Here is a 24,645-nt window from a genome sequence, read left to right on the forward strand (position 1 = left end):
AAGGAGGGGCAGCAGGGGGGGAGGGAGGGGGTTGAGGGGGAAATGAAGAGGTTTTTTGGAGGGGGGGGGAGGGGCCGAGGTTTTGGGGCAGTTTGTGGGGTTTGGGAGGTCGGCACCACGGCGGAGCACTGCGGGGGTTTGCTGCATTGCTGCAATGGGGGAGGGGGGCAGGGGGCGGGACGTGTGTGGGGCCAGAACATGTGTGTACATGTGTGGGGCAGGGCACACGTATGTGGGGTTAGGACACGTGTGTGTACATGTATGGGACAGGTGGGAATGGGGCCGCATACATGTGGCAGTCTGGGACTGGTGTGCAGGGCCAGGACATGCGTGTGACACACGTGTGACACACGTGTGACAGTCTGGGACATGTGTGGCAATCTGGACACGTATCAGACCAGGACACACGTGGCACATGCGTGTGCCACTATGAGATTTGTGTAGGGCTGGGACACGTGTGTAGGGGCAAGATATGCATGGGACAGTCTGGGACATGTGTGCAAGGCCAGGACACGGATGTGACACACGTGTGACAGTCGGGGTCACGCATTCAGCCACTGCACCAACAAAAAACAGCACTTCTATTTCCCCTCCAATCCCCCTTTTCCACACAAGTTTCCCTTTTCTTTTCCACTCTTTCCCCCAAATTTTGCTCTGTTTCTCCAACCCGACACCCAAAGTGCAAAAAGAACTGTTTTTAATACTTCATAATGGTTCTTTTTCTTTTTGTTTTTTTTTCCTTCTTTTTACGCATAATCTCAGACGCAGACCCCCCTGTGTGACACACAGAGAGAAGGGCGACTTTTGGGGCTGAAAATGGGGAAAAAGGGCAAAATTGATTGAAGACAGCATCAGATCGGTGACACTGAGCAGAAATCCAAAAGATTTTGGGTCTGGAACGTTTTGTTTTTTTTTTTTTCCTCCTCGTGAATCATAAAAATAGAGAAAACCACCCCCAAAAACATCAATACCGAGAAGCAGCTCAGTGTGACACCAAACAAAGAGATTTTGGGTTAAAAACTGCAGAAATCAGCACCGTGAGCTGCCAGGAAAGCGTTGGGAATGCAGACCCCAATCTCAGCCCCCCTCCCCACCCCCCCCGGCTGATTTTTAGGGTGAAATCAACGCGTTTCGGCACCGTTGGAAAGCGGGGACGTACTCTGCAGCGGGAGGATGACCACAGAGGGCGGCCATGGAGTGCTGTGCTCTTCCTCCTCCTCCTCTTCTTCCTCCCGGGGGGCGGTGGGGGGGGGTGGGCAGCAGCGGGGGCAGCCGGAGGGCTGGGGGTCCCGGGGGTCTCTTCCATAGGAGCGTGTGGCACCGCTGTGCTGCGCAGGGCGCTCACGGAGCCAGGCCCAGTGCGAGGGGTCGGAGGCCATGATCTGAAAAATGGGGGGGGAAATGAGGGGATCTGGGTAAAAACGGGGGGGTGGGGAAGGAGTGAAGGGTTTGGGGGTTAGTGGGGGGATGGAGGGGGAGCGAGGGGTTGGGGGATAAATAGGGGAGAGATGGTTAATGGGGGGCATCGGGGGGAGATGAGGGGTTAATGGGGAGTGGGGGGTGAAGGGTTGGGGTGTTAATGGGGGGGAGTGAGGGGTTGGGGGATTGATGGAGGGCAAGGGAGGGAGATGAGGATTTGGTGGGGTGAGGAGTTGGGGGGTTAATGGTGGGGGAGTGGGGGGATAGGGGGCTCAATGGGGCAGGAGTGATGTGGGGTCACCACAATGGTGCTTGCTTCGCATCAAGGGTCAGAATTTGGCGGCAGAGCCCCAAAATGCCACTTTCTAGACTTAAGACTGAGCTCAAATCTCCCCCCAAAATCAGTTAAGAATGGAAAAGCACATTCCAAAAAGAAGCATTTTGGGTTTGGATGGGGAACGCTCCACCTGAAAGCAGAGATGGAGCTCGAGCTCCGTGCCATCACCGCTCAGCCCATCTCCTCTCCATTCCCACCCACCCGGAGGGGATTTTGGGATGGAAATGAGGGGATTTGGGGATGAGATGAGGGGATTTGGGGGCTGACCTCGTCGCAGCAGTGCCTGCTGACCGCAGCCCTGTATCTCATGCGGGCCCAGAGGCGGTCACGGCGGCGGAGGAAGCGGGGGAAGAGGCGGCGCCAGCCCCGGCCCAGAGCCCAGGGGAAGATCTCGTACTTGTGCTCCTCCTCGTCCTCCTCCATGTCGTTGGCCAGGTATCTGGGGGGGAGGGGGGAACACCCTAAAATTCAACTGTTTGGACTGGGGGGGAACCCCAAGACCCCAGCCCCAAATATGGGGGGAAAGAAGGAAACCCCAAAAGGACCCCAAGTAGGGAGGAGGGGAAGACCTCCAACTCCTAATTTGGGTGGTGGGATCCCCAAGTCCCCCAGTTTGGGGGGGGAACCTGCAAGCCTTTATCACAAATCTGGGGGGGGGAGACACCCCCAAACCTCACCCCAAAATGAAGGGTGGACAACCCTGAGCCCCCAACCCCAGATTTGGGGGGGATGCCCCCAAATCTCCAACCAGCCCCTAATTGAGAGGGAGATCCCCCCAAGCCCCACCCCAAATTGAGGGAGGAATACCCTCAAAGCCCATCCAGCCCCAAATTGGGGGGGATACCCCCCAAACTCCACCCCAAACTGAGGGGGGGCAGACACACAACCCCCACGTTTTGCAGCCACCCCTCTTAGAAAGCAAGCACTCCAGCATGCTTAGAAAGCCAGCACTCTTGCTTAGAAAGCAAGAACTCCAGCATGCATTCAGTTTGAGTTTGGCCCCCCATCCCTCCCCCCCAATTTTCTTCTGAGCCTCATTAGAAGCTTATTAATTAATGAGCGCCTCGTTAGGAGCCCGCTAATTAACGAGGGCTGTGTTAACAAGCAGACGTACAGTGCAGTGAAGAGGTTGATGCGGGTGTATTCGCTGGTGGGCAGCGCGGCGCGCTTGAAGTACGTCAGCACCATGGCCAATAAGTACTGAAAAAAGAGGAAAAGTCAGAAAAATAAAGCGTAGATTTGGGTCAAAAAAAGGGGAAAACGGTTACAAAGGGGACTGGGTGTTTCTACCTTATCAGAAATCCTATAGCAGACATCTGTGGAGAGAAACTCCTGCACCACGCTGTCCTCTGGAGGAGAAACAACAACAGAGTTATGGGATAATTTTTTAGGTTTTTTTTTTTTTTCTTTTTTCTTTTTTTGAGGTAAATGGTGAAAAATGGTGAATGTTTACTTTTTCGGGGGTCAGATTTGGGGTAAATAGCAAAAAAAATGGTGAATTTTGGTGTTTTTTTGGGTGTTTTTGGTGCTTACCCAGCAGGGCGAAGAAGGCCTCGCGTTCGTGGCGGTGCAAATGGAGGCTCCTGGGGGGGTCCCGGGGGGGTCTCTGGGTGCCTGGTTGGGGTGGGGTGGAGGGGGGGTCCTTTGTGGTGCCCTGGGGAGAAGGGAAGGAGGAAACAGATCCTTGAAGCCTCCCCCTAAATTGAGCAAAATACCCCCAGATCTTGATGAAGAAAATGACCCCCCCCCCCAAAAAGGAAACCCCCAGACCCCCCCATTTTGACACCCAAATTGAGACCCCCCCCACTCCCCCACTTTGACACCCCAAACCCACCCCCCCCTCCCCACGCATTTTAACACCCTGAATCCTAAACCCCAAACTGGACCCCCACCCCCCCCAGCACCAAAATGCCCCAATCCCCTCCCCACAACCCGAGACTCCCCCCAACAAACACCCCAAACCCCCCAAGCCCCAAACTGAGACCCACCCAATTTTGTCCTCCCCCCAATTTCACCCCCTCCCCCTCTAATTTCCCTCTCCCCTCATTTCATCCCACTCATTACACTCTCCTCTCCCCCCAATTTCCCCCCTCCCCTTTCATTCCCGTCCTCTCACCCCCAATTTCATTCCCCCCATTTTCACCCTCTCCCCTAAATTTCATCCCCTCCTCTTTCCCCCCTAATTTCACACCCAACCCTCCCTCCACATTTTGCCCCCCAATTTCACATCCCTTTCCCCCTCCTCTCTCCTGATTTCATCCCCTCCTCCCCCCCATTTTGTTTCCATCCCCAATTTCTTCCCGTTTTCCCCCTCCCCCTTTTTGCCCCCTGTCCCCCCAATTTCCACCCCACCAACTCCCCCCCATTCTGTCCCTTTCCCCCCTTATTTTACCCCATTTCCCCCCATTTTGCCCCAAAACTTTTTACCACCATCTGTACCCCCACAAACAATAGACACTCCCCCCACCCCAATCAGCCCTAACGAGCTCAACACCCATTAAAAACCCCTAAAACCCCTCAAAATGCACCTGAGGAGGACATTTAAGGTGAAAAAGGTAAGATTTATGTACATATTTGTAGTGAAAAGTGAAAGGATCCAAAGTGCTGTGAAGGTGGAGCTGAGATCTGTGCTTCCGAAGGGATAAAGTCTGCTTTCAGACACTTAAATCTGTGTTAAAACGAAGGAATCTGGTTAAAATGAAGGAATTTCTTTTAAAAAATAAAGATGTATTAATGCTGAAATCTGGGTATTTTCATATTAGGAGGGGATGTCAACCTCGGAGGGGTCCAAAGGGCTCTGATAGATGCCATCTGTTGGGTGCAGGAGCTGAAATAAAAGCGAAAAAGGGGTAAATAAAGCACTTAAATTTGGTTTTACTGGTTGAGATGGAGATAAGGAAATGTAATTATTGAGACTGAAGGAGCAAAGCAGTAAATGAGTAAAAGCCAATGCAACGAGGTGAAATAATAACCAATAAAGGGCCCATTATTGGGGTTGAAGTGCTGAAAAGTTTTCTCCGTCATGGGAGGGGAAGTTCCTTCATTTGTGACCATAAAAAGGGGAAAATAATAAAAAATCTGCAAGTTTCCTCGTTTTTCTACTCAAATAAATGAGGAGGTGCCCACTGCCCTCATGAAAGCAGGCGGAAAGAGTGAAAAATGCACCAAAAGCTGAGAAAAAAACAGAGGAAATGAGCATTTGTGGTCCTTATCCCAGAGCAGTGCTGAGGGGCCCTCGCTGGTCGCTGGAGGGAGGATTTTCCTGAGAGAAAATGGGGGAAAAGAGATTATTTGCAGATAATTTTACATTTTCTGAAAGAAAATGGGGGAAAAAAGGGTTATATTCTCATATTTTATGGTTTTTGATAGGAAATAGGGGTAAAAAGCATTATTTCCACATCATTTACAGTTTCTGGCAGAAAATGAAACAAAGAAAGTGTTATTTCCCCACAACTGATGACTTCTGACAGAAAATGAGAGGAAAAAAAGCATTATTTCCACAAAATTCACATTACCTGACTGAAAAAGAGAGAAAACTGCAGCGTTATTTCTTCCCCCTCACAGAGCAGTACCGTTTTCCACCCTTTTCACCCCAAAATCCCGCTCAAAAACACCACAAAAAGGCTCTAAACGACTCTTTCCATCCCCAAAAGGGCACTCAGGGAACTTTACCTCGTGACGCCCCATTTCTTCCCTCAGAAAACGGAGAAAAAACCAATTTTCCTCAGAGCAGCACACAACCCCCCAGCCGCCCTTCCCGCCTTTTTCCCTCCCCCGCCCTCCTCCTCAGCGCGATGGGCGGGACGAAAGTTAGCCCCGCCCCCTCAGTGAGCACCACCTTCTATTGGCCGCTTGCCCGCCCCACCGACCAATCAAAAGCGCGAAAAGGTGAAGCCACCTGCTGTACCCCTCTGCTTCACGCTTTGCAGTCTGTCAAACGTGTGAAGGCGGGACGTGAGGGTGGTGACAACCAATCAAAAGCAAGAGGGAAAGAGAAGGCATTTCTGATAGGCTGAGCTCCGCGCGGGCGGGCCAATCAGAGCGAGACACGGGACTCTTGCCATTGCCGCCCCTTCGTGCGAGGCAGTTCGGACCGTACCAAGTGCGGGAACGGAGCGGGGGGGAACCGTTGGATTTGTGGGGGGAGTGAGGAGCTTTTACCGCCGTAACACTGCAGAGGGAAACAGTGGAGATATTCACGTAGAGAAAAATGGGGAGGGAGGAGTTGTCTGGGGGGGGAACGGAGAGAGGAAGTGAAAATTTGGGTTCCCCCGCATTAAAAGGCGAAGTGGTGCGGCCCAACCGGAAGTGCGGTGTCGCGCTCCGAGGGACTTCCGGGGACGGAGGAGCGGCCCTGAAGGAGGGCGCGCAGCGGTGGAGGGGCGGGACGGAGGAATTTGGGTCTGGGGGATGCGGTGCTGAGGGTCGCTTGGGGGGGGCGGTCCTGAGGGTCTGAAGGGGTGGGGGGGGTTGGGGCTGAGGAAAGGGAAGGGGTGCATTTGGGGGTCCGTAGTTCAGCCCCCTCCCCTTTTTTGCCCCACCTTTGCCCCACTTCTGCCCTTTTTTGCCCCCCAGCCCCATTTTTTGTCTCGTTTGATACTGAAGCGCCCTGACCTCGTTCACTGTGTCCTTCTGAGTTTCCTTCCCCCCCCTTTTGCCCCATAACCCCATTTTTGCCTCATTCTGGCACCATTTGGATCCAGTTTGCCCCCATGTCTCCATTACCATCCTCGTTTTGCCCCTCTCGCCCCGTTCCCCCCCCCTTTTTGCCCCATAACCCCATTTTCTGTCTCATTCCCACATTCTCACCCCCATTCTTGTGCAGCTCAGCCCCTAACGATGCTTTCCCCCCTCTTTTGCCCCCGTTTCCCCCAATTTGAGGTCCTTTGGCCCTGGCTCTGACACTTGGCCATGCTTTCTCCCCGCAGCTCCTCCACTCCCCTCCTGTGTGCTGCAGGAGATGGCGGTGAGCACATGGGGGGGGGCCTGTGGTGGGAGGAGGAGGCAGTATTATGGGATGTAGGCCCTGTCAGGAGCTCAGCTCCACGGGGGCATTATGGATTTGAGGGGTTTGTTTAAGCTTTGGGGACCTGAATTCAATGGGAAAGAGGCAATAATAGTGAATTCTGCGTTTATTTACCTCTGAGGAGTTAAATTTCATAGGGGTGGGGTGATGTGATGGGTTTTAAGGGTTTATTCCATCTGCAAGGACCTTAATTTTATGGGAGTGAGATAACGTAACTGGGTGTATGGGTCTAATCCACCTGCAAGGACCTGAATCCTATGGGAGTGGGGTGATGTAATTGGGTTTAAGGCTTTATTCCACCTGCAAGGATCTAAATCCTATGGGGATATGACAGCACAACTGGGTTTTAGGGTTTATTTCACCAGTAAGGACCTGAATCCAATGGGAATGAGGCAAGAATACTGAATTTCAAGGCATTTTTCACCAATTTAGGGCTGGGTTCCAGCAGGACAGAACAATACAATGGGATTTTAAGGGCTTTCTCTCTCCTCTAAGTGCTCTGAGGGCCCCAGTTGGGGTCCCCACATCCCCCCCACCTCCCTCTCTCCCCCACAGAGCCTGACAGACCGCCTGTGGTTCATTTTTTGGGAGAGCAGCCTGGCCTTCCTCTCCTTCCTAACCAACCTGCACTCTGCTTTCGTGATTGAGCTCGTCCTGCTCTCCTTCCTCAAATGCCTTCACTGTGTGGTTGAAAACTACGTGGGCTTTGTGAGCGCTCAGCCCTAGCCCCCCCCCCCCCCAAAAAAAACCAAAAATGTTCATTTGGGGGCCAGACTCACCCTCTATCCCCATTTCTTACAGACGGAGAAAAGATATTCCAGACCTTCCTACCCAAAGTTCTTCCATTTCTGCTTCATCTGTGAGTCAAAGCTTCGGGTGCCCCATCCCACAATAAGCATCAGGGCCGCATCCTTCCCCTTGCAGCGTGGGTTTGGGGTTTGTTGTGCACCCCCAGCTGGTTGGGAGAGATAATTTGGGGCTGAATTTGCATGGGGCAGCCAAGCGTGGGGCTGGCGGGGCTGATGAGCTCGTGGGTTTGTTATTCTAATGAGCGCTCGGTGCTTAATTAGCGGGGCTGTACAGGGATGTGTTGGTAGGGGGTTAACGAGCTTTGGGGGCTGAATGTGACCCCAAATTCAGCGCTGGGGAGTGTGAGTGGATTTTAAGGGTGTCTTTCACCTCTAGGAGTCTGAGCTATACGAGGATGGGGCAACGCTGTGGATTTTAAGGGCTCTTTCCACCTCTTAGGGGCTACAAGAGAAATGGGGCAAAATCTCTGGATTTTAGGGCTTTTTCCCACCTCTTTGGGGCTCTGTCCAATGGGGTTGGGGAGCCTTTCCATTTGCAGGTTTCCCCCCTTTCTCTTTCAGCCTCCCTGCTCTTGCTGATGGTGGTCAGTGGGTTACTGACCATGCTCCACGACTCCCTCAGCGACTACGCTCCCTTCCATCTCTTCTTTTTCTTCGAGGTACCGCCTTTCTCCTCCTCCTGCAGGGGGCAGAATCCCCCATGGGACAGACAGACAGACAGTCTGTGTGTCTCCCTCCTCTCCCCAGCACTTCATCCTGTCGGTTTCGGTGATCACCACCACGAACAGTTACTTGCAGTGCTACCAGGACAACTTCAGAGTCCTGCAGGAGAACAAACACATCTGCTTGCTGTTCTCCTTCTTGGACAGTACGAGGCCTTGTTTTCCTCTTTTTTCAACCCATTTTGGGCTCCTGGGGGGTCGCTGTGGCCACTCGGTGCGTCGCCATTGAGGTCGGCGAAGGCTCCATACAATGGTTGGGAGGTGGAAGGAGGGGTTAGAAAGAGGTGTTGGGGGTTCAGAACGTCTCAGCTTTGGGGATTTGGGTTTTACTTGAGCTCAGAGCGGAGGGTTTGGGGATTTGGTTGACCCCAGTGCTGAGGATTTGGGGTTTAGTTGGGGTTTGTTCAACCTCAGCGCTCAGGATTTGGGTTTTCTCCATTTCCAACCCTCAGGATTCAGCCTTTGAACAACCCCAGCACTCAGGATTTGGGTTTAGTTGGGTTTTATTCAAACCCAGCACTCAGAATTGGGGGTTTAATTGGGGTTTGTTCAACCCCAGCACTCAGAATTATGGGTTTGGTTGCCCATGACCCAACTTCTCCCATTCTCATCTCAGAAAAGGACATTTTGAGCCCCTCCGAGCTCCCATTCCACGCCAAGAACGGCACCCAACGTGGTTTTTTCCCCCCCAGGTCTCATGAGGCTCCTTTTCTACGTGGTATTCATAGTCGAAATGATTGGAGTCCGCACCTTCCCCCTCTTTGCTGCCCACCCCACATACCTGGCCATGAAGTAAGTTCCTTTTGGGACCTCATTTTCCTCTAATTTTTCCCAAATTTGGGTTCTTAGGGGGTCACTGTGACCAATCACAGCTCAATGTGTCACCACTGAGGTTGCTTAGTGCTCCGTTGGTGGCCAACGCGACGGTTGGGAGGTGGAAAGATGGCTCGAGTTGTTTGGGGTTCAGAAAGTCACAACTTCTGGGGTTTGTTGGTTTTGGGGGCTGTTTCTGCCACATTCACCACCCCCACGGCCCCGTGTTTCCTTCCAGGAACGTCAGGAAAGCAGCAGTGGATCTCTTCACGTCGTGTTTCGCCAGTCTCAATGGGAGCACGCTGTGAGTTGTGCCATAAGCGCTCCTTCCTCCCCGTTTTTGGGGTCTTGGAGGTGACATCTCTGCTTTTCAGGTGGGATCCGCCTCAGAATAAAGCAAAACTGGGGGGAAAGTGGCTCATTTTGCCCCCCCCCAAAGGGGGTTGGGAAGACCCTGTGAGTGGGGGGAAAGGATTGTGGATACCCCTAAATCTAACCAGAAGTTTGAGTTGAGCCAAAACAAAATTAGGGGTTCCAGATTCAGGTGTCTTTGTTGGTTTGTGCTGAGAGGTGGGATCCAACTTCAGACAAGTTGAAGCAAAATCCGAGGGAAATGGCTCATTTGTGCCCCCCAAAAATGGGCTGGGAAGAGCTTGTAGGTAGAGAAGATGATGATGGATGTCTTGAAATGTAATTAAAACTTTAATTAGTTATAAAAATGATGGATTGTGGCGAGGAGGAAATACCTGTTGACTTTGTTGGTTTCTTTTGAGGAGTGAGATCTGCCTTGAGGTGAGTGGAACCAGATTTGGGGGAAATGGTTCATTTCTGTCCCAAAAAATGGATTGGGAAGACCTTAAGGGTAGAGAAGAAGGTTCTGGGGATCCTCAAACCTGTCTGAAGCAAAACTGGGGGGGGGGATGGTTCATTTTTGCCTCAAAAATGGGCTGGGAAGTCTTAATAGATAGAGAAGGCGGCTCTGGTTATCCTTAAACCTGACTGACGATGTATTTGAACAAAAAAATGATGGGTAAGAGGGAGGATGGAGAGCCTCGGGGCCGTCCTCATTGCCCCCATGGGAGGTGGGGGGGATTTTGCCCCATAATTCCATCCCACACAGCCTCCCCGGTGCCACCCTGGAGGAGCTGCCGGCCGAGGACAACGGCTGCGTCATCTGCCGCGAGGAGATGGGGACGGAGGTGACGGCTCTGCCGTGCTGCCACGTCTTCCACACCAGGTTTGGGGTGAAATCACACCATTTTGGGGTCGCCGTTGGGGTTATCCAGAGGGGAGAGATTATGGATTGTCTGTTTTTCCCCATAGCTGCCTGCGGTCCTGGTTCCAGCGCCAGTGGACGTGTCCCATGTGTCGGATGCCCGTTCCGCGTGTGTCCTACCCTGAGCTGATGCCCCTCGACCCTCCAGTGCAACCTCCTGACCCTCCATCACGGCCCTCGACGCCACCGCAGACCTCTCCGGATCCTGAGCCCCAAGAGTGTGAGCACCTGAAAACCCCCTCCAAAAAAATGATTGTTTTCTTTCAGTGTGTGCCAAAATCATGTTTGTTCGTTTTTTTTGTTCCACCCCCCCCAACTTCTTCAGCCTTTGAACTGTGAGCATCCAAACCCCCCTAAAACACCCCAAAAATACCACAGAGGTTTTCTCACAGCTGCTCCCAAAATGTTGGGTCACCATCCTTTTCCTTAAGCCTCAATGGGGAGCATCTGAATGCCATGGAACTGTAGATTTCCTTTCAAGGTGTCCCAAAACAGTGGGATTTTCACCCATATTCAGGCTGAGCACCTCCAGGGGTTGCCTGTTGTTGGGTGTGGGATTTCCGCCAGCTGTAGGATGGGGGCTCTGAGGGGGACGATGGGCTCCCTTGGGGCTCTGATCTCTCAGCTTTGCAGTTCCATCATGCTCCAGATTTGAGGATTTCTTTAAGAAAAGTAGATCCTTAGGATCATGGATGGGAACCCCCCCCCCTCCAATGCCTGTAGCCGACGCTCCTTTGGATGTTAATGATTACCATCCCTCTGCCGTCCTTCTCAGGGTATCCCTCTGAGGAAGAGGAGGAAGAGGAGGAAGAGGAGGAGGAAGAAGAGCAGCCATCAGCCCAAATTCTGAGCCAGGAAATCATTCAGCACTACCAGGAATGTTTCACCCGCACTGAGCACGAGAAGATCACCGCGTGGCTGCTGCGCTGCTGGGACAACGATGCCAATTCTGTTCAGTTGGAAGGCAGGTATCTCCGCCTGTTGGGACCTCTCTGCAATCAGTTGGCTGTGGACAGCATGATCTGCAGGGGGGAAGACCAAACGCTCACCCTCTGGAAGCGAATGCTGGGCGCCGTCAGGCAGTGCTACCAGGGGTACATAATGCCCCGCTTGCGCTCCTGGTTCACCTTGGATGAGGCCATCCAGTACCTGCGGGAGCTGGCTGTGGCGGAGATGCTGTACGACGAATCCTTCAACCCCGAGGACCCTGATGCAGACAGCTGCCCCGACGCCTTCAAATGCACGCCCATGATGTGGTTGTATCTCACCACGAGCGCGCCGCCCGAATTCATCAGCACGGTGACGGCCGTGAAGTGCATGTGCCACAACGCGGTCCCAGTGAGGCTCCTGGCTTCTTTCCTCCAAGAGTACGATAAAAACGTCACGTCTGCTCAGAGGGAGTGCTTCTCTCTGGTGCGGGAATTGGCTGAAGAAGTGAAAAAACTGTCCAGGGAGGTCCAGCAGCTTAAAAAGGCCAAGCTTTGCTCCTCGTCTGCGCCGACCGACGAGTTGGCTGTGCGGGATGTCCAAGATGGACATCCTTCCAGCTCTGCTCTAGCGCTGGTTGAAGACGGCTGCGTGCCGCGCCTCACCTTCTGGTTTTACCTGCGTGATCACGGGGAGAACATGAAGAAGTGGGATGGGAAACCCACCTCAGCCCTGCAGAGAAGGGTGGAAGAGCTGCTGAGGAGGTCTGGCCGCCCCGAGGGCTCTTCCAGGAGGAGGGCTGCTGCCAGGCGCCGCGATGCCTGCGCTTTTCCATAGGTATTCCATGTGGAGTGGCGGGGTGGAGTCGGGGTTCCCAAAGTGCTCCGTTGGGTTTGTTGGAGATATCTAAATGGTTTATCAGGATGGTATCTCTGATGAAGAAGATTTTATTTGCCATTGCAATGGTGGGCCTCCTGCAAGCGGGAGAGCGTGCAGAAAACAATCTTACATCTTTTATTCCCTATTACTCGACGCTTCTCTCTTTCTGCCCTGTTTCCTCATTGGCTGAGTGCTTCAGGATCACAATCTTCCCGATGCTCAACTAAGCAGGGATACTGAATAAACATTAGTTGCTACCTAAGCATATATCACGAATTAGTTAATTTCTCACATTTGCTCATTCAGCACTCGGTCACTGTTTCTGCACGTCTGCTTGTCGTGGCAATAGAGATAAGCTTGGAAGGAGGATAGGGGAAGGATCTTCATGCCTGCCTGTTGCATCCCAACCTGCCCACAGAGCGAGGCAATCCAGCCTTGTGTAGAGGCCCTTAGCCCTACAGTGTGCTTTCTGGTCCTTAAAACTGTACCTACGTTATTTGGAACATTTAAAAACTATTGCAGTTTTGCAACCCTGGAATTAATCACGTAATTCAGCAACTCTATTTCTAAGGTATGTTACTAACGTAGACGGTATTTCTACTTTTTCATATCAGTTCTTTGTAAGGACAAGTTACAAAATACAAACAAAATACAAAAAAAAGAATGGCGCTCTGCTTCTTCAGATCAATTCCCCCTTTTTAACATCTAATGCAGAAACGGTGTTCCATTCCTACAGGTTCCAGGAGGAGATGAGGAGGGGGATGATGAGGAGGGGGACGATGACAAGTTCCCCCTGTGCTCGGTGTTGTGCCCTGAGATGCTTCTCTTCTGCTTTCTGATGGGCCACAAGTTCCTTTCTGCTCAGTAAACCAGCTGCTTTCTCTCCCACAGGAGCCCTCAGCCCTCCATGGGGGGAGGCAGGAGGGAAGGGAGGACCCCCCCGTTGCAGGATCCCTCCATAGAATGCTTTTCTGTAGAAAATGAGGAAAAGCTGTTTTATTTCCCCTCACGTTACGTTTCCTGACAGAAACTGAGGAAAAGAGGCGTTATTTCCTTTTGCTTTATGCTTCCTGGCAGAAAACGAGAAGAAATGGTTCTGTTTCCTGATAGAAAATGAGGAAAAGTGCATTTATTTCCCGTTGTGTTCCATTTTCTGACAGGAAACGAGGAACGGCTCCAATTCCCCCTCACAGTTTCCCCCAATGGCGCCTCCCACGCTCTTCCCGCCTTTTTTTCCCGCCCCCCACCTCAGCGAGATTTAGCCCCACCCCCTCCGCGGGCACCGCCTTCCATTGTCCGCCCTCCCCGCTGTCCAATCAAAAGCGAGAAAAAGTGAAGCCACCTGCTGTACCCCTCCGCTTCACGCTTTGCTGTCTGTCGAAAACCTGAAGGCGGAACTTGAGGGTGGTGACAACCAATCAGAACAGCGAGGGAGTGAAAAGCTGTTGCTGATAGGGTGAGCTCCGCGCAGGCGGACCAATCAGAGCGAGACACGGGACTCTTGCCGTTGCCGCCCCTTTGTGCGAGGCAGTTCGGACCGTACCAAGTGCGGGAACGGAGCTGGGGGGAACAGTTGGATTTGTGGGGGGAGTGAGGAGCTTTTACCGCCGTAACACTGCAGAGAAGGAACTACGGGGATATTCGTACACAAGCAGAGAACTTCTGGGAGGAAGGAGTTTTACGGGAGGGAAAGAGAGAGAGAGGAAGTGAAATTTGGGTTCCCCCGTAGTAAAGGAGGAATGGTGCGGTCAGACCGGAAGTGAGGTGTCGCGCTCCGAGGGACTTCCGGTGAAGGAGGAGCGGCCCTGAGGAGGGGAAGCGCAGCGGTGGAGGGGCGGGGGCCGGGTGAGTGGGGGGGGCCGGAATTGGGTCTGGGGGCTGCGGGGGGCGTGAAGCCAAAGGAGGGGAGGGGGGAGAGCAGGAACCTGTGGGTGTTTTGTGAGGGGGATGTGAGGGGCGGGGAAGGGGGTGAGCGGAGGGGGTTTGGGGTGGGGTGGGGGCTGTGGTGGGGGGGAGGGGAGGTTTGGGGGGGGCTCTGGGGGTGGGGGGGGCTCTGAGACGGGGGCTGTGGGGAAATGACGGGTTCTGATGGGGGGTTGGGGGGCACTGGGAGGTGGAGGGGGGATTTGGGATGGAGGGAGAGAGGGGGATGGGGGGATATGGGAGGGGTGGGGGTGTGGAGGGGGGTCTGATGGGGGGATGGGGAGGAAATGAGGGGTTCTGGGGGGGGGCGGGGTCATGTGGGGGGGTTATTGAGGGGAAATTGGAGGGGTTGGGGGGCACTGAGAGGAGGGGGGAGTTTGGGGTGGGGGGTACGATGGGATGTGGGGTGTCTGGGTGTGATATGGGGGGGTGTTTGGGGTGTGAGTTGGGTGGGATGTGGGAGCGGAGGCTCTGGGGGCAGATGGGGATGAGGCGAGGTTGGGGGGCTGTAGGAGGTGTGGGGTTATATCTGGGGAGTGGGGGGTGTTGTGTGGGGGGCAGAAATGGGGGGTTGGGGGCGGGGGGATGGGGGGGCTGGTTGGGGGAGGATCTGGGGGTGAGATGGAGGGGGTGGGGTTGAGAGCAGCCACCTGAGGATGAGGAGACCGAATGAGGCTCAGATTTGGGGTCAGCCAGTGGGATTTGGTGAATCCAAGGAAGAAATAACTCCAGGTTTAACCGAAGAAGCGCTGTTTCACCCCCAGTTTGGTGCCATGTTGTTGTGTTGGTTTTTTATCCCACTATAATGCAGTTTTTCTGCCCGGTTTGGCTCTAAATCTCTTTTTTTTCCTGCCCACTGTGGCCCTACAGCTCCATTTTTGGTCTCATTTTGATGCTTTAATTCTTTTTTGCTGTGATATGATGCTTTGGTTTCCCCTCTCCCTTCTTTGGTTTATTTCAATGTTATTGTTCTCTTTTTTGGTATATTTTGGTTCTCTTAGGTCTCTGTTTTTTCCCCAGTTTGGTTCTTTTGCTTTCTTTTTTGCTTTGTTTTGATGCTATGATCCCTTTTTTCACCCCCTTTTTTGCTCTTTCTGATCCTCTCACTCCCCTTTCTGCCCCACTTTGGCCCTTTCCCCCTTTAATTTGGCTCTTTTTGGTGCTATAATTCCCTTTCTCTGCCCCAGTTTGGCCCTTTCACCTCCCTTTCTGCCCCATTCTGTTCCTATCACCCCTTTTTTGGCTCTTTTTGATCCTCCCACCCCTTTTTCAGTCACAGTTTGTGCCTGTCAGCACTTTTTTACCCCAGTTTCTTCCTCTCCCCCCTTACTTGGCTCTTTCTGCTGCCATAACCCCCCTTTTTTTTACCTGAGTTTGGCCCTCTTGCCCCTTTCTTATCCTAGTCTTGCCCTCCGTCCCCCCCTATTTTCCCCCTCTAACTCCACTTTCTTCCTCCCTCCCTCCCCATTTTCCCCTCTTTCCTCCCCATCTTTCCCCCCCTATTTTCCCCCTCTAACTCAATTTTCCTCCTTCTTCCCCATTTTTCCCCTTCTCCCCCCCCCCCCGTTTTCCCCCTCCCGCCCCCAATTTTCCCCCCCGACCCCATTTTCCCCCCTTTCCCCCCTCTAGGAGGCCGTGCCATGACGATGCTGTGCACGGCGGTGGTGATGCTGGGCAGTTTGGCTCTGACCACAGCTGTGGTGGCCCACGCCTATTACCTGAAGCACCAATTCTACCCCACCGTGGTGTACCTCACCAAATCCAGCCCCAGCATGGCTGTGAGTACCACCCGAGGGACCATCCCTCCCCAGCTCTTTATTTTGGGTTTAAATCCTGGCTTTTTAGGACAAGAGACCACGAGGGGTTTCCCCAAGTGTTCTCCCTCCTTTGGGCTTTCCCCAATTGCTCTTCAGTTGGGTTTTCATGAGAGCAGAGGCCAGCGTTGCTTTTTTCCCCTTCTTCCACCTGCAGCATTTCCTAGCGGCCTCGTTACGCTTAATGAGCAATTAACCAACCCTCTCAGCACCGCCTCCCGTCACACTGGGCCTCACTTCTGCTTTCTGACACCCAAAAAGCTTCATTTTCCACCCAAAAGCGGCCATGAAGGCACCAGTCTGCCCCATAGGGAGCCCCGAAATGGGGCTGGGGGCTCTCAGCCCCCCCCGGCCCCAGATTGGGGTTCTTTGAGGGTCTCTCCTTGCAGGTTTTGTACATCCAGGCCTTCGTGTTGGTGTTCCTGCTGGGGAAATTCATGGGCAAGGTGTTCTTTGGGCAGCTGCGTGCGGCTGAGATGGAGGTGAGCGTGTGGGGAGGGCAGAAATGGGGGGGATTTGGGGGGGAAAAAAGGAGATTTTGGGGTTTAGGACACGTTTTCTGTTCCTTGAGGGGCTAAACTCCTCAGGGAGGGGAGTACAGAGGCTTTTTCTACCTCTGAGCAGCTGAATTCTGTAGGGATGGGACAGCAGTGTGGATTTCAGGGTTTATTTTACTTTTAAGCAACTGAAATGTACAGGAATGAGTCGAAATTGCAGGATTTTGGGTATTTTTTCCTGGTGGCTTGGGGTTAAATTCTGTGGGGTTAGGTCAAGGTTAAGGATCTTGAGAGCATTTCCCAACTCTGAAGGGTCAAATCCCACCGATTTGGGGCCACATTCTGGATTTTTGGGGTTTATTTCACCTCTGAAGGGTTCAGTTCCTTTGGAATGGGGCGATGTGATGGAATTATGGGATTTTGGGGGCTTGATGGGATTTTGGGGGCTCCCCACAGCACCTGATGGAGCGCTCCTGGTATGCCGTCACCGAGACCTGCCTGGCCTTCACCGTCTTCCGTGACGACTTCAGCCCCCGTTTCGTGGCCCTCTTCACCCTCCTCCTCTTCCTCAAATGCTTCCATTGGCTGGCCGACGACCGCGTGGATTTTGTGAGCACTGAAATTAGCCCTTAAAAAACCCTAAAAAGGCTCATTTTGGGGGGCTGGGTTTCACCTTTTGCCCCCTCTCCTTTTAACAGATGGAGAGGAGCCCCAACATCTCCTGGCTCTTCCATTTCCGCATCATCTGTGAGTCAAAGCATCGGGGCCCCATCCCATAATAAGCATCAGGGCCGCATCCTTCCCCTTGCAGCGTGGGTTTGGGGTTTGTTGTGCACCCCCAGCTGGCTGGGAGAGATAACTTGGGGCTGAATTTGCATGGGGCAGCCAAGCGTGGGGCTGGCGGGGCTGATAAGCTCGTGGGTTCGTTATTCTAATGAGTGCTCGGTGCTTAATTAGCGGGGCTGTACAGAGATGTGTAGGTGGGGGGTTAACGAGCTTTGGGGGCTAAATGTGACCCCAAATTCAGTTCTGTTGGATTTTAAGGGTTTGACCCAGATTTAGGATCCTCAATATTAGGAAAAGAGGAAATATTTTGCATTTTAAGGGTTTTTTTTCCCATCTCCTAGGGGCTTCAACTCACAGGAATGGGGCAAAAATCTTTGATTTAAGGGTTTTTCCACTTCTTAGGAGTTATATTCCTCTAGAATGGGTATAAATACCAGGATTTAAGGTTTTTTCTTCGTCTCATAGAAGCTATATCCAAACAAAATGGGGCAAAATTCCTGGGTTTAAGGTTTCTTTCCACTCTTAGGGGCCATAACCCACCAGAATGGGTCAAAATTCCTGGATTTCAGGTTTTTTTCCCCTCTTAGGTACTACATCCCACTAAGAAGGAGCGAAGTTCTTGGATTTAGTGATTTTTTTTCCCTCCTTTAGGAGTTGTATCCCCAGGAAGGGGGGGCAAAAGTCCAGGATTGAAGGGTTTTTTTCCACCCTTCAGGGACAATGACCCACAGGAATGGGTCAAAAGCCCGGAGTCAAAGGGTTTTTTCCGTCTCTTAGGAACTGTATCCCACCAAAACAGGTCTAAATTCCTGGATTTTAGGCTTTTTTCCACCTCTTAGCAGCTATATCCCCCCCGCAATGGATCTAAATTCCTGGATTGAAGGCTTTTTCTACTCTTAGAGCCTACATCCAACCAAAATTGGTCAGAATTCCTGTGTTTGAGGTTCTTTCCCCACCTGTGCTGAGCTCCATCCCACAAGCACAACTCCACACCGCCCAGCTGATGCCTTTTTTTCCCTTTCCCAGCCCTCATGTTCCTGCTGGCCATCCTGGATTTCCTCTTTGTCAGCCACGCGTATCACAGCATCCTGACCCGCGGCGCCTCGGTCCAGCTGGTGTTCGGCTTCGAGGTACCCCCAGCTCCTGCAGGGGACAGACAACCCCGTGCAGGACAGACAGACAGCGCCGTGTCCCCCCACAGTACGCCATCCTCATGACCATGGTGCTCACCATCTTCATCAAATACGTGCTGCACTCCATCGACCTGCAGAACGAGAACCCGTGGGACAGCAAGGCCGTCTACATGCTGTACACGGAGCTCTTCACTGGTATGGGGCCTTCTTTCCCTCTTTCTCTCCCCTCCTTCCCTCCTCCCTTTTTCCTCTCCCTCCTCCCCGTTTTGGGGTTGTTCTAACCAATACGGCGGGATGTGTCATCAGGAAGGGTGATGAGGGTTCTGAAGGGCAAAATCCCACCAGACTGGGGCAATATTATGGATTTTTGGGGTGTATTCTCCCTCTGAGGACCTAAACTCAATGGGAGTGGGGTCATATTACTGCATTTAGGGTTATCTCTACTTCTTTGGGGTTAAATTGTATGGGATTGAGTCAACGTTGGGGATCCAAAGAGCATTTTCCAGTTCTGAAGGACAGAATCCCACTAGGTTGGATGATGGAAAGAGGAGTCAAGAAGAGATATTTGGGGTTCAAAATCACAGCTTTTGGCATTTGGGGTTGCGGTCATCCCCAGCGTTGAGGGCTTGGGATGACCCCAACGTTGAGGATTTGGGGTTTGGTGGACCCCAGCCCAACATCACACATCCCCATCCCAGAAAAGGACGTTTTGGGACCCTCTGATCCCCATTCCACCCCAAGAGCAGCACCTAACGTGTTTTTTCCCCCAGGCTTCATCAAGGTCATCCTCTACATGGCCTTCATGACCATCATGATCAAAGTCCACACCTTCCCCCTCTTCGCCATCCGCCCCATGTACCTGGCCATGAGGTGAGTCGGCTTTGGGGCCCGTTGCGCCGCGTTCACTCTGCGATCCCAACCCCAATGGATCCCAAATCCTCACCCCAGTGGATCCCTGACCCCAATGGATCCCCAGTCCTGACCCTAATGGATCCCCGACCCTAATGGATCTTGACCCCAATGGACCCCAGTCGATCCCTGACTCTGATGGATCCCCTACCCCAATGAATCGCCAATGGATCTCTGACCCCAATGGATCCCCAGTCCTGACCCCAATAGATCCCAAATCCCAACCCCAATGGATCCCTGACCTCAACAAACCCTCAACCCCACTGGATCCCCAATCCTGACCCCAATGGATCCCCGACCCCAATGGATCTCTGGCCCCACCGAATCCCGAATCCTAACCCTGATGGATTCTGACCTCAGAGGATCCCAACCCCAAACCCAGTTGATCCCTGACCCCGACAGATCCCCAGTCCCGACCCCAACCCCAGTGGATCCCCGTTCCCTTCCAGGCAGTTCAAGAAGGCAGTGACGGACGCCATCATGTCGCGCCGCGCCATCCGCAATATGAACACGCTGTGAGTCGGGCTGCCAGCACTCCTCCCTCCTCTTGGGGTCTGGGTCCGGGGCTCCTCGTAGGGTGGGATCCAACCCAATGTCAGCTTGGGTGAAACTGGGGGAAGGGGGGGGGGGGGAACGGATCATTTTTGCCCTAAAAGTGGGTTGGGTTGATCCTATAGGGTAGAGAAAAGGGTTGCGGGTATCCGGAAATCTGAACGAAAGTTGAATTTGAGCCAAAAAAATGATGGGATGTGGTGAGGAGGGAACGTTCTGTTGGCTTTGTTGGTCTCTTCTGAAGGGTGGGAGCCAACTCAAGATGATTTTGTTCCAAATTTGGGGGAAGATGCCTCATTTTTGCCCTATAAATGGGTTGCATTGAGGCTGTAAGTAGAGAAAAGGGTTGTGGGTGTCTGGAGAAGTTGAATTTAATGAAAGAATTCATGGATTGCGGTGAGGAGGGAATGTCTTGCTGGATTTGTTGATGGGTGGGATCTGATATAAGATGAGCCTACTCCAAATTTGTGGGAAAACAGCTCAGTTTTGCCCTAAAAAAGGGATTGGGAAGACCTGACGGGAAGCAGAGGTTGTGGATATTCTCACATCCAACCAAAAGTGGTTTCTGAGCCAAAAAACGATGGATGAACGCGAGGGGTGGAGGTCTTAGGGGGTCCTCTCGTTATCCCTGTGGGATTTTGGGGTCGGTTTGGGGGGATTTTGCTTTCCAATCCCATTGTAACCCCATAGTTACCCCGATGCCACCCCGGAGGAGCTGCAGTCCATGGACAACGTCTGCATCATCTGCCGTGAGGAAATGGTGACGGGGGCGAAGCGTCTGCCCTGCAACCACATCTTCCACACCAGGTTTGGGGCAAAATGCCGCCCTTTTGGGGTCGCCTTTGGGGTTTTTGATAAGGTTGGCATGATGGGTTCCCTGTGTTTCCCCCACAGCTGCCTGCGCTCGTGGTTCCAGAGGCAGCAGACGTGCCCCACGTGTCGCATGGACGTCCTCCGTGCCTCCCTGCCCCCTCAGCCGCCCCCTGAAGCTGCAGAGCAGAACCCGGCGCCGCCTCAGAGCCCTCCGGGTGCTCAGCCCCAAAACTGTGAGCAGCCCAACCCCGAAAAAAATCCACACAGGTTTCCCTTTAGGGTGCCCCAAAACAGTGGGGTTTCCACCCGTATCCAGGCTGAACGCTTCCAGTTGTTGGCTGGGGTTGGGTGTGGGATTTCCGCCAGCTGTAGGATGGGAGTTTTAGGGTTCTGGGACCCCTCTGGGGCTCTGACCCGTACCCAATTCCATTGCAGTCCCACAGGGGATGCTCCCCCCGTTCCCCCCGGGGATGTTCCCGCTGTGGCCGCCCGTGGCTCCGTTTCCTCCCATCCCCGGTGCTCAGGGACCCCCCAACCCCGAGAGCCCTGCTGCTGCTCCAGGTGAGCCTCACCCCCACCCTCCCCCTGTTTTTATGGGGTCAGTGTTCCCCCGTCCCGTTCTTACACCCCTTTGGCCCCACAGCCACCTCCAGAGCCGGGGATGGCAGTGCTTCGGGTTCGGATGGCACTGCAGCACCGGGCTTTGCTCTGCCCCCCCCGTGGATAGGGATGCCATGGCCGCCCATTTTTGGTGAGTGGGGGCGGTTTTGGGGTCAGGCTGTGGGGTTTTGGTCCCATTTTCTCTTGGCCCCTTTGCCCTGCGGGGTTTGGCGTTCAGCTGTGGGGTTTTCTCCCCAATATTCATCCCTAAATCCTGCAGGGTTTGGGGTTCATCCATGAGGATTTCCTCCCCAATACCAATCCCCACAGTCCTGCAGGATATCGGGGTTGATCCATGGGAGATTTCTTCCCATATTTCACCCAAAAATCTCAGCAGGGTTTTGAGATTGACCCATGGGATTTTCTTCCCACTGTTCAGCCCTCAGTCCTGCAGATTTTGGGGTTCAGCTGTGGGAATTTCTCCCCAATATCACCTCTAAATCCTACAAGATTTGGGGGTTCATCAATGATGTTTTCTCCCCTATATCATCCTTAAATCCTGCAGGACTTGGGGGTCCACCCATGGCCTTCCCTCCCCCCGCGTATCCGCATACAATTTTGAGGTTCATTTCTGGGCTTTTCTTCCCAGTCTGTACCCAAAATTCTGCAGGATTTGGGATTTCCTCCTTTCTAACCCCCCAAAACGTGCAGTATTTCAGGATTTTCCCCCTTTCTCCTTCCTAAATCCCACAGAATTTGGGGATTTCCTTCTTTCTCACCCCAGAAACCCCTCACAATGTGGGGATTTCTCCCCAGACTCCGCATTATTTCAATATCCCCCCTTTTCCCCCCAGGTTTCTCCCCAAAACCCTCCTAACAATTTCAGGATTTTCCCCTTTATCCCCCGTAACGCCCCACAGTGTTGGGATTTCCCCTTTTCTCCCCCCCAAACCCCACAGCATTTCAGTATCCCCCCCCAATCTCCATCCCCCCCAGGGCTGCCCCCCATGCCGGTTCCCCCCGCCGGCTTTGCAGGGCTGACAGAGGAGGAGCTGCAGGCCATGGAAGGCCACGAGCGGCAGCACCTGGAGGCTCGGCTGCAGAGCCTGCACAACATCCACACCCTGCTGGACGCCGCCATGCTGCAGATCAACCAGTACCTCACCGTCATGGCCGCCATCGGGTGCGGCCTGGGGTCAAGGGTTGGGGTCACCAAGGGGGTTGGGGTCAAGGGTTGGGGTCACCAAGGGGGTTGGGGTCAACATTTTTGGTCCCCAGTGGGGATGGGGTCAAGGGTTGGGGTCTCCAAGGGGGCTGGGGTCCCCACTGTGAGGTTGGGGTCAAGGGTTGGGGTCAACATTTGGGGTCACCATGGGGGTTGGGGGTCCCCTAAGGGTTTGAGGTCAAGGGTTTGGGGTCTCCAAAGACTCCGACGTCAACATCTGGGGTTTTCAAGGAGCTTGGTGTCAATTTTTTGTTCCCCCTCTTTTTTTTCCCCCCCCCAGCTCCCCCCGTCCCGCCGCCCCCCACCCTGCACCCCCCTCCCAAGAGCCCCCCACACCTCCCCCTGCTGCTGCCACCGCTGCCGCTGCTCCCCCCTCCACAGAACGCAGCTCTTCGCCTTCCTCCGGTGCGTCTGAAATTCCCCCCCATCACAAATAACCCCCAAATTATGCTAATTGCTTTAATTGGGGCTTAGCTAACGAGGGGGGGGGCTCTGTTTTCCCACAGCGGATCCCGGTGAGGAAGAGGAGGATGAAGGAGAGCCCAGCACAGCCGAGCTGCGCCGCCGCCGCCTCCAGAAATTGGGGTCCCCATCGCCCCCCCCCGCCTCCCTCTGACCCCAATGAGGACTTTATTTGGGGGGGGGAGGGGGTCGGGGGGGCACCCACCCCTTCCTCTCAGATTTTGGGGGCACTCAGAACCCACCTGGAGCCCTTTCTGCCTCCCCCCCCCCCAAAAAAAAAGACTAAAATCACATCTGGAAGCATTTTGTGCCCTTCTCCTCCCCCCCGATGTCCCTGTCCCCATTTTTCCCCGTTTTCCCCCCCCGTCATTGCCCCCAATTTTTTCCATTGTCCCCCTTTTTTCCCCCCATTTGCCCCCCCCTTCTCACCACCACATCCCTGGAGGAGCCACTTTTTGGGGACCCCCCCATTTTGAGGCACAAATTGAAGTTCTTTCAGCCAACGCTTTGAATCAATCAGCCCCCCCCAGATTGCTCAAAACCTTCCTCTTTTCACCCAATTTGGGCTCCTTTCACACCTCCCCCCCCATTGGCACAAACCTCTGCAGTTCTACCCTCTGCTTTCCCAGCTCTGATTTTGGAGGCAAAACCCCAAAATCCATCACTTTGAGTGGGATTTTGGGGCGCCTCAACCCCAGGATGTTGGGGGGGGTTAACGGGCCCTCATTTCTGGATGGGCTCATTAAGACAGTATTAATTAACACCATTCATTTTAGGATCCTGCCTGGACTGCTGCGCTCAGCGCTCTCATTGCCTCCTAGCTCCAAATTCTCCACTTTTCAGCCCAAAATGCAGCAGGAGTGAAGATCCTCCAATGGGGTCAGCTTCAAAGATCCCCCAGTTGGGGTCAGCCCAAAAATCCCCCAGTGTGGGGCTGACCTGGAAGACCCCCATGTGGGCTCAACCCCAAAGATCCCCCAATTTGGGGCTAGCTTTGGAAGATGCCCCACTTTGAGCTCAGTCCCAAAAGATCCCTCCCAGTTTGGGGTCAGCCCCCAAACATCCCCCAGAAGGAGTTGGCTCCAAAGCTCCCCCATTTTGGGGTCAGATCCCCCAATTTGGGGTCAGCCCCGAAGATTTCCTCATGGCCCCATTGGACGTTGTGACCCTTCAGTGCCTCTTTGAACCAAAAGGGCTCCAGGAGCCCCAAAATCTCAGGGAAAAATGGGGGGGGGGGGGGGGGAGCATCCAAATTTGGGGCCAAAAAGTGGGGACTTGGGGGGGGGAATGGGGCAGAAAAATGGCAGTTTGGGGAAAGCTGGGAGAATTTGGGAGAAAATGAGCCCCAAATGGGGTTTGGCTGCAGGATGGGGAATTGTGGCATTGAGGCTCCAAACAATCAGATTTTGCCCAAAATGAAGTGTATTAATGGCTTAATTAATGAGTAATTAAGTGGCCGTGGGAGCGCTGAGAAGGGCTGGAATTCTCTTTTCACCCTTTTTTCTTTTTATGATGATTTTTTCCCCATTTGAAGCCCGACTGGAGTGGAAATCCCATTTTGGGGTGGTTTCATGGGGACATTTTGGGGGCTTTTCCCCCATTTCCCTCATTTTGGGGTCTATTTGTGCAGCGCTGCACAGCCCCAAAGCTGTCTCTTTTGCCCCCAAAAGCGCTCAGTTTCACCCCAAATCCCTTCCCTTTAACTTATCCATCCCCAGCGGGG

The 24,645-nt window shown here is 53.4% G+C and overlaps 2 protein-coding genes across 2 annotated transcripts; one reads left to right on the forward strand and one right to left on the reverse strand.

Moving 5' to 3' along the window:
- Positions 1 to 361: 361 nt before the first annotated feature.
- LOC149913497 (speedy protein 1-A-like) lies at positions 362 to 6,328 on the reverse strand. The gene is made up of 6 exons (XM_090129747.1): positions 5,429 to 6,328; positions 3,290 to 3,410; positions 3,047 to 3,105; positions 2,871 to 2,956; positions 2,024 to 2,195; positions 362 to 1,382 (listed from the first exon to the last, which is right to left on the reverse strand). Exons 1-6 carry the CDS (start codon positions 5,441 to 5,443, stop codon positions 1,122 to 1,124), a joined length of 714 nt encoding a protein of 237 aa, XP_089985873.1. The 5' UTR covers positions 5,444 to 6,328; the 3' UTR covers positions 362 to 1,121.
- Positions 6,044 to 24,151, forward strand: LOC116237762 (uncharacterized). The gene is made up of 26 exons (XM_090129591.1): positions 6,044 to 6,157; positions 6,685 to 6,722; positions 7,338 to 7,490; positions 7,584 to 7,641; positions 8,153 to 8,250; positions 8,339 to 8,459; positions 9,006 to 9,105; positions 9,365 to 9,430; positions 10,247 to 10,363; positions 10,450 to 10,622; positions 11,178 to 12,161; positions 13,973 to 14,053; positions 15,761 to 15,909; positions 16,335 to 16,427; positions 16,899 to 17,051; positions 17,141 to 17,189; positions 18,255 to 18,358; positions 18,430 to 18,556; positions 19,132 to 19,231; positions 19,720 to 19,785; positions 20,513 to 20,868; positions 21,071 to 21,196; positions 21,279 to 21,386; positions 22,232 to 22,418; positions 22,741 to 22,865; positions 22,967 to 24,151. The coding sequence occupies exons 2-26, from the start codon at positions 6,717 to 6,719 to the stop codon at positions 23,074 to 23,076; spliced, it is 3,810 nt and encodes a 1,269-aa protein (XP_089985717.1). The 5' UTR covers positions 6,044 to 6,157; positions 6,685 to 6,716; the 3' UTR covers positions 23,077 to 24,151.
- The last annotated feature ends 494 nt before the right edge of the window (positions 24,152 to 24,645 follow it).

Source organism: Phasianus colchicus, chromosome 37 (assembly GCF_987193195.1).
Source record: "Phasianus colchicus chromosome 37, bPhaCol1.hap1.1, whole genome shotgun sequence".
NCBI classification, from domain to species: domain Eukaryota; kingdom Metazoa; phylum Chordata; class Aves; order Galliformes; family Phasianidae; genus Phasianus; species Phasianus colchicus.

Excerpts from the sequence above, each read along its gene's own strand:
- LOC149913497 (XM_090129747.1), bottom strand. Across the intron at positions 2,196-2,870 it reads ATCAACCTCTTCACTGCACT|ATACCTGGCCAACGACATGG; the intron begins GTACGTCTGCTT and ends CCTCCCCCCCAG. Across the intron at positions 1,383-2,023 it reads GCAGGCACTGCTGCGACGAG|ATCATGGCCTCCGACCCCTC; the intron begins GTCAGCCCCCAA and ends CCCATTTTTCAG.
- LOC116237762 (XM_090129591.1), top strand. Across the intron at positions 19,786-20,512 it reads ATCCGCAATATGAACACGCT|TTACCCCGATGCCACCCCGG; the intron begins GTGAGTCGGGCT and ends GTAACCCCATAG. Across the intron at positions 21,387-22,231 it reads GCCATGGCCGCCCATTTTTG|GGCTGCCCCCCATGCCGGTT; the intron begins GTGAGTGGGGGC and ends CATCCCCCCCAG.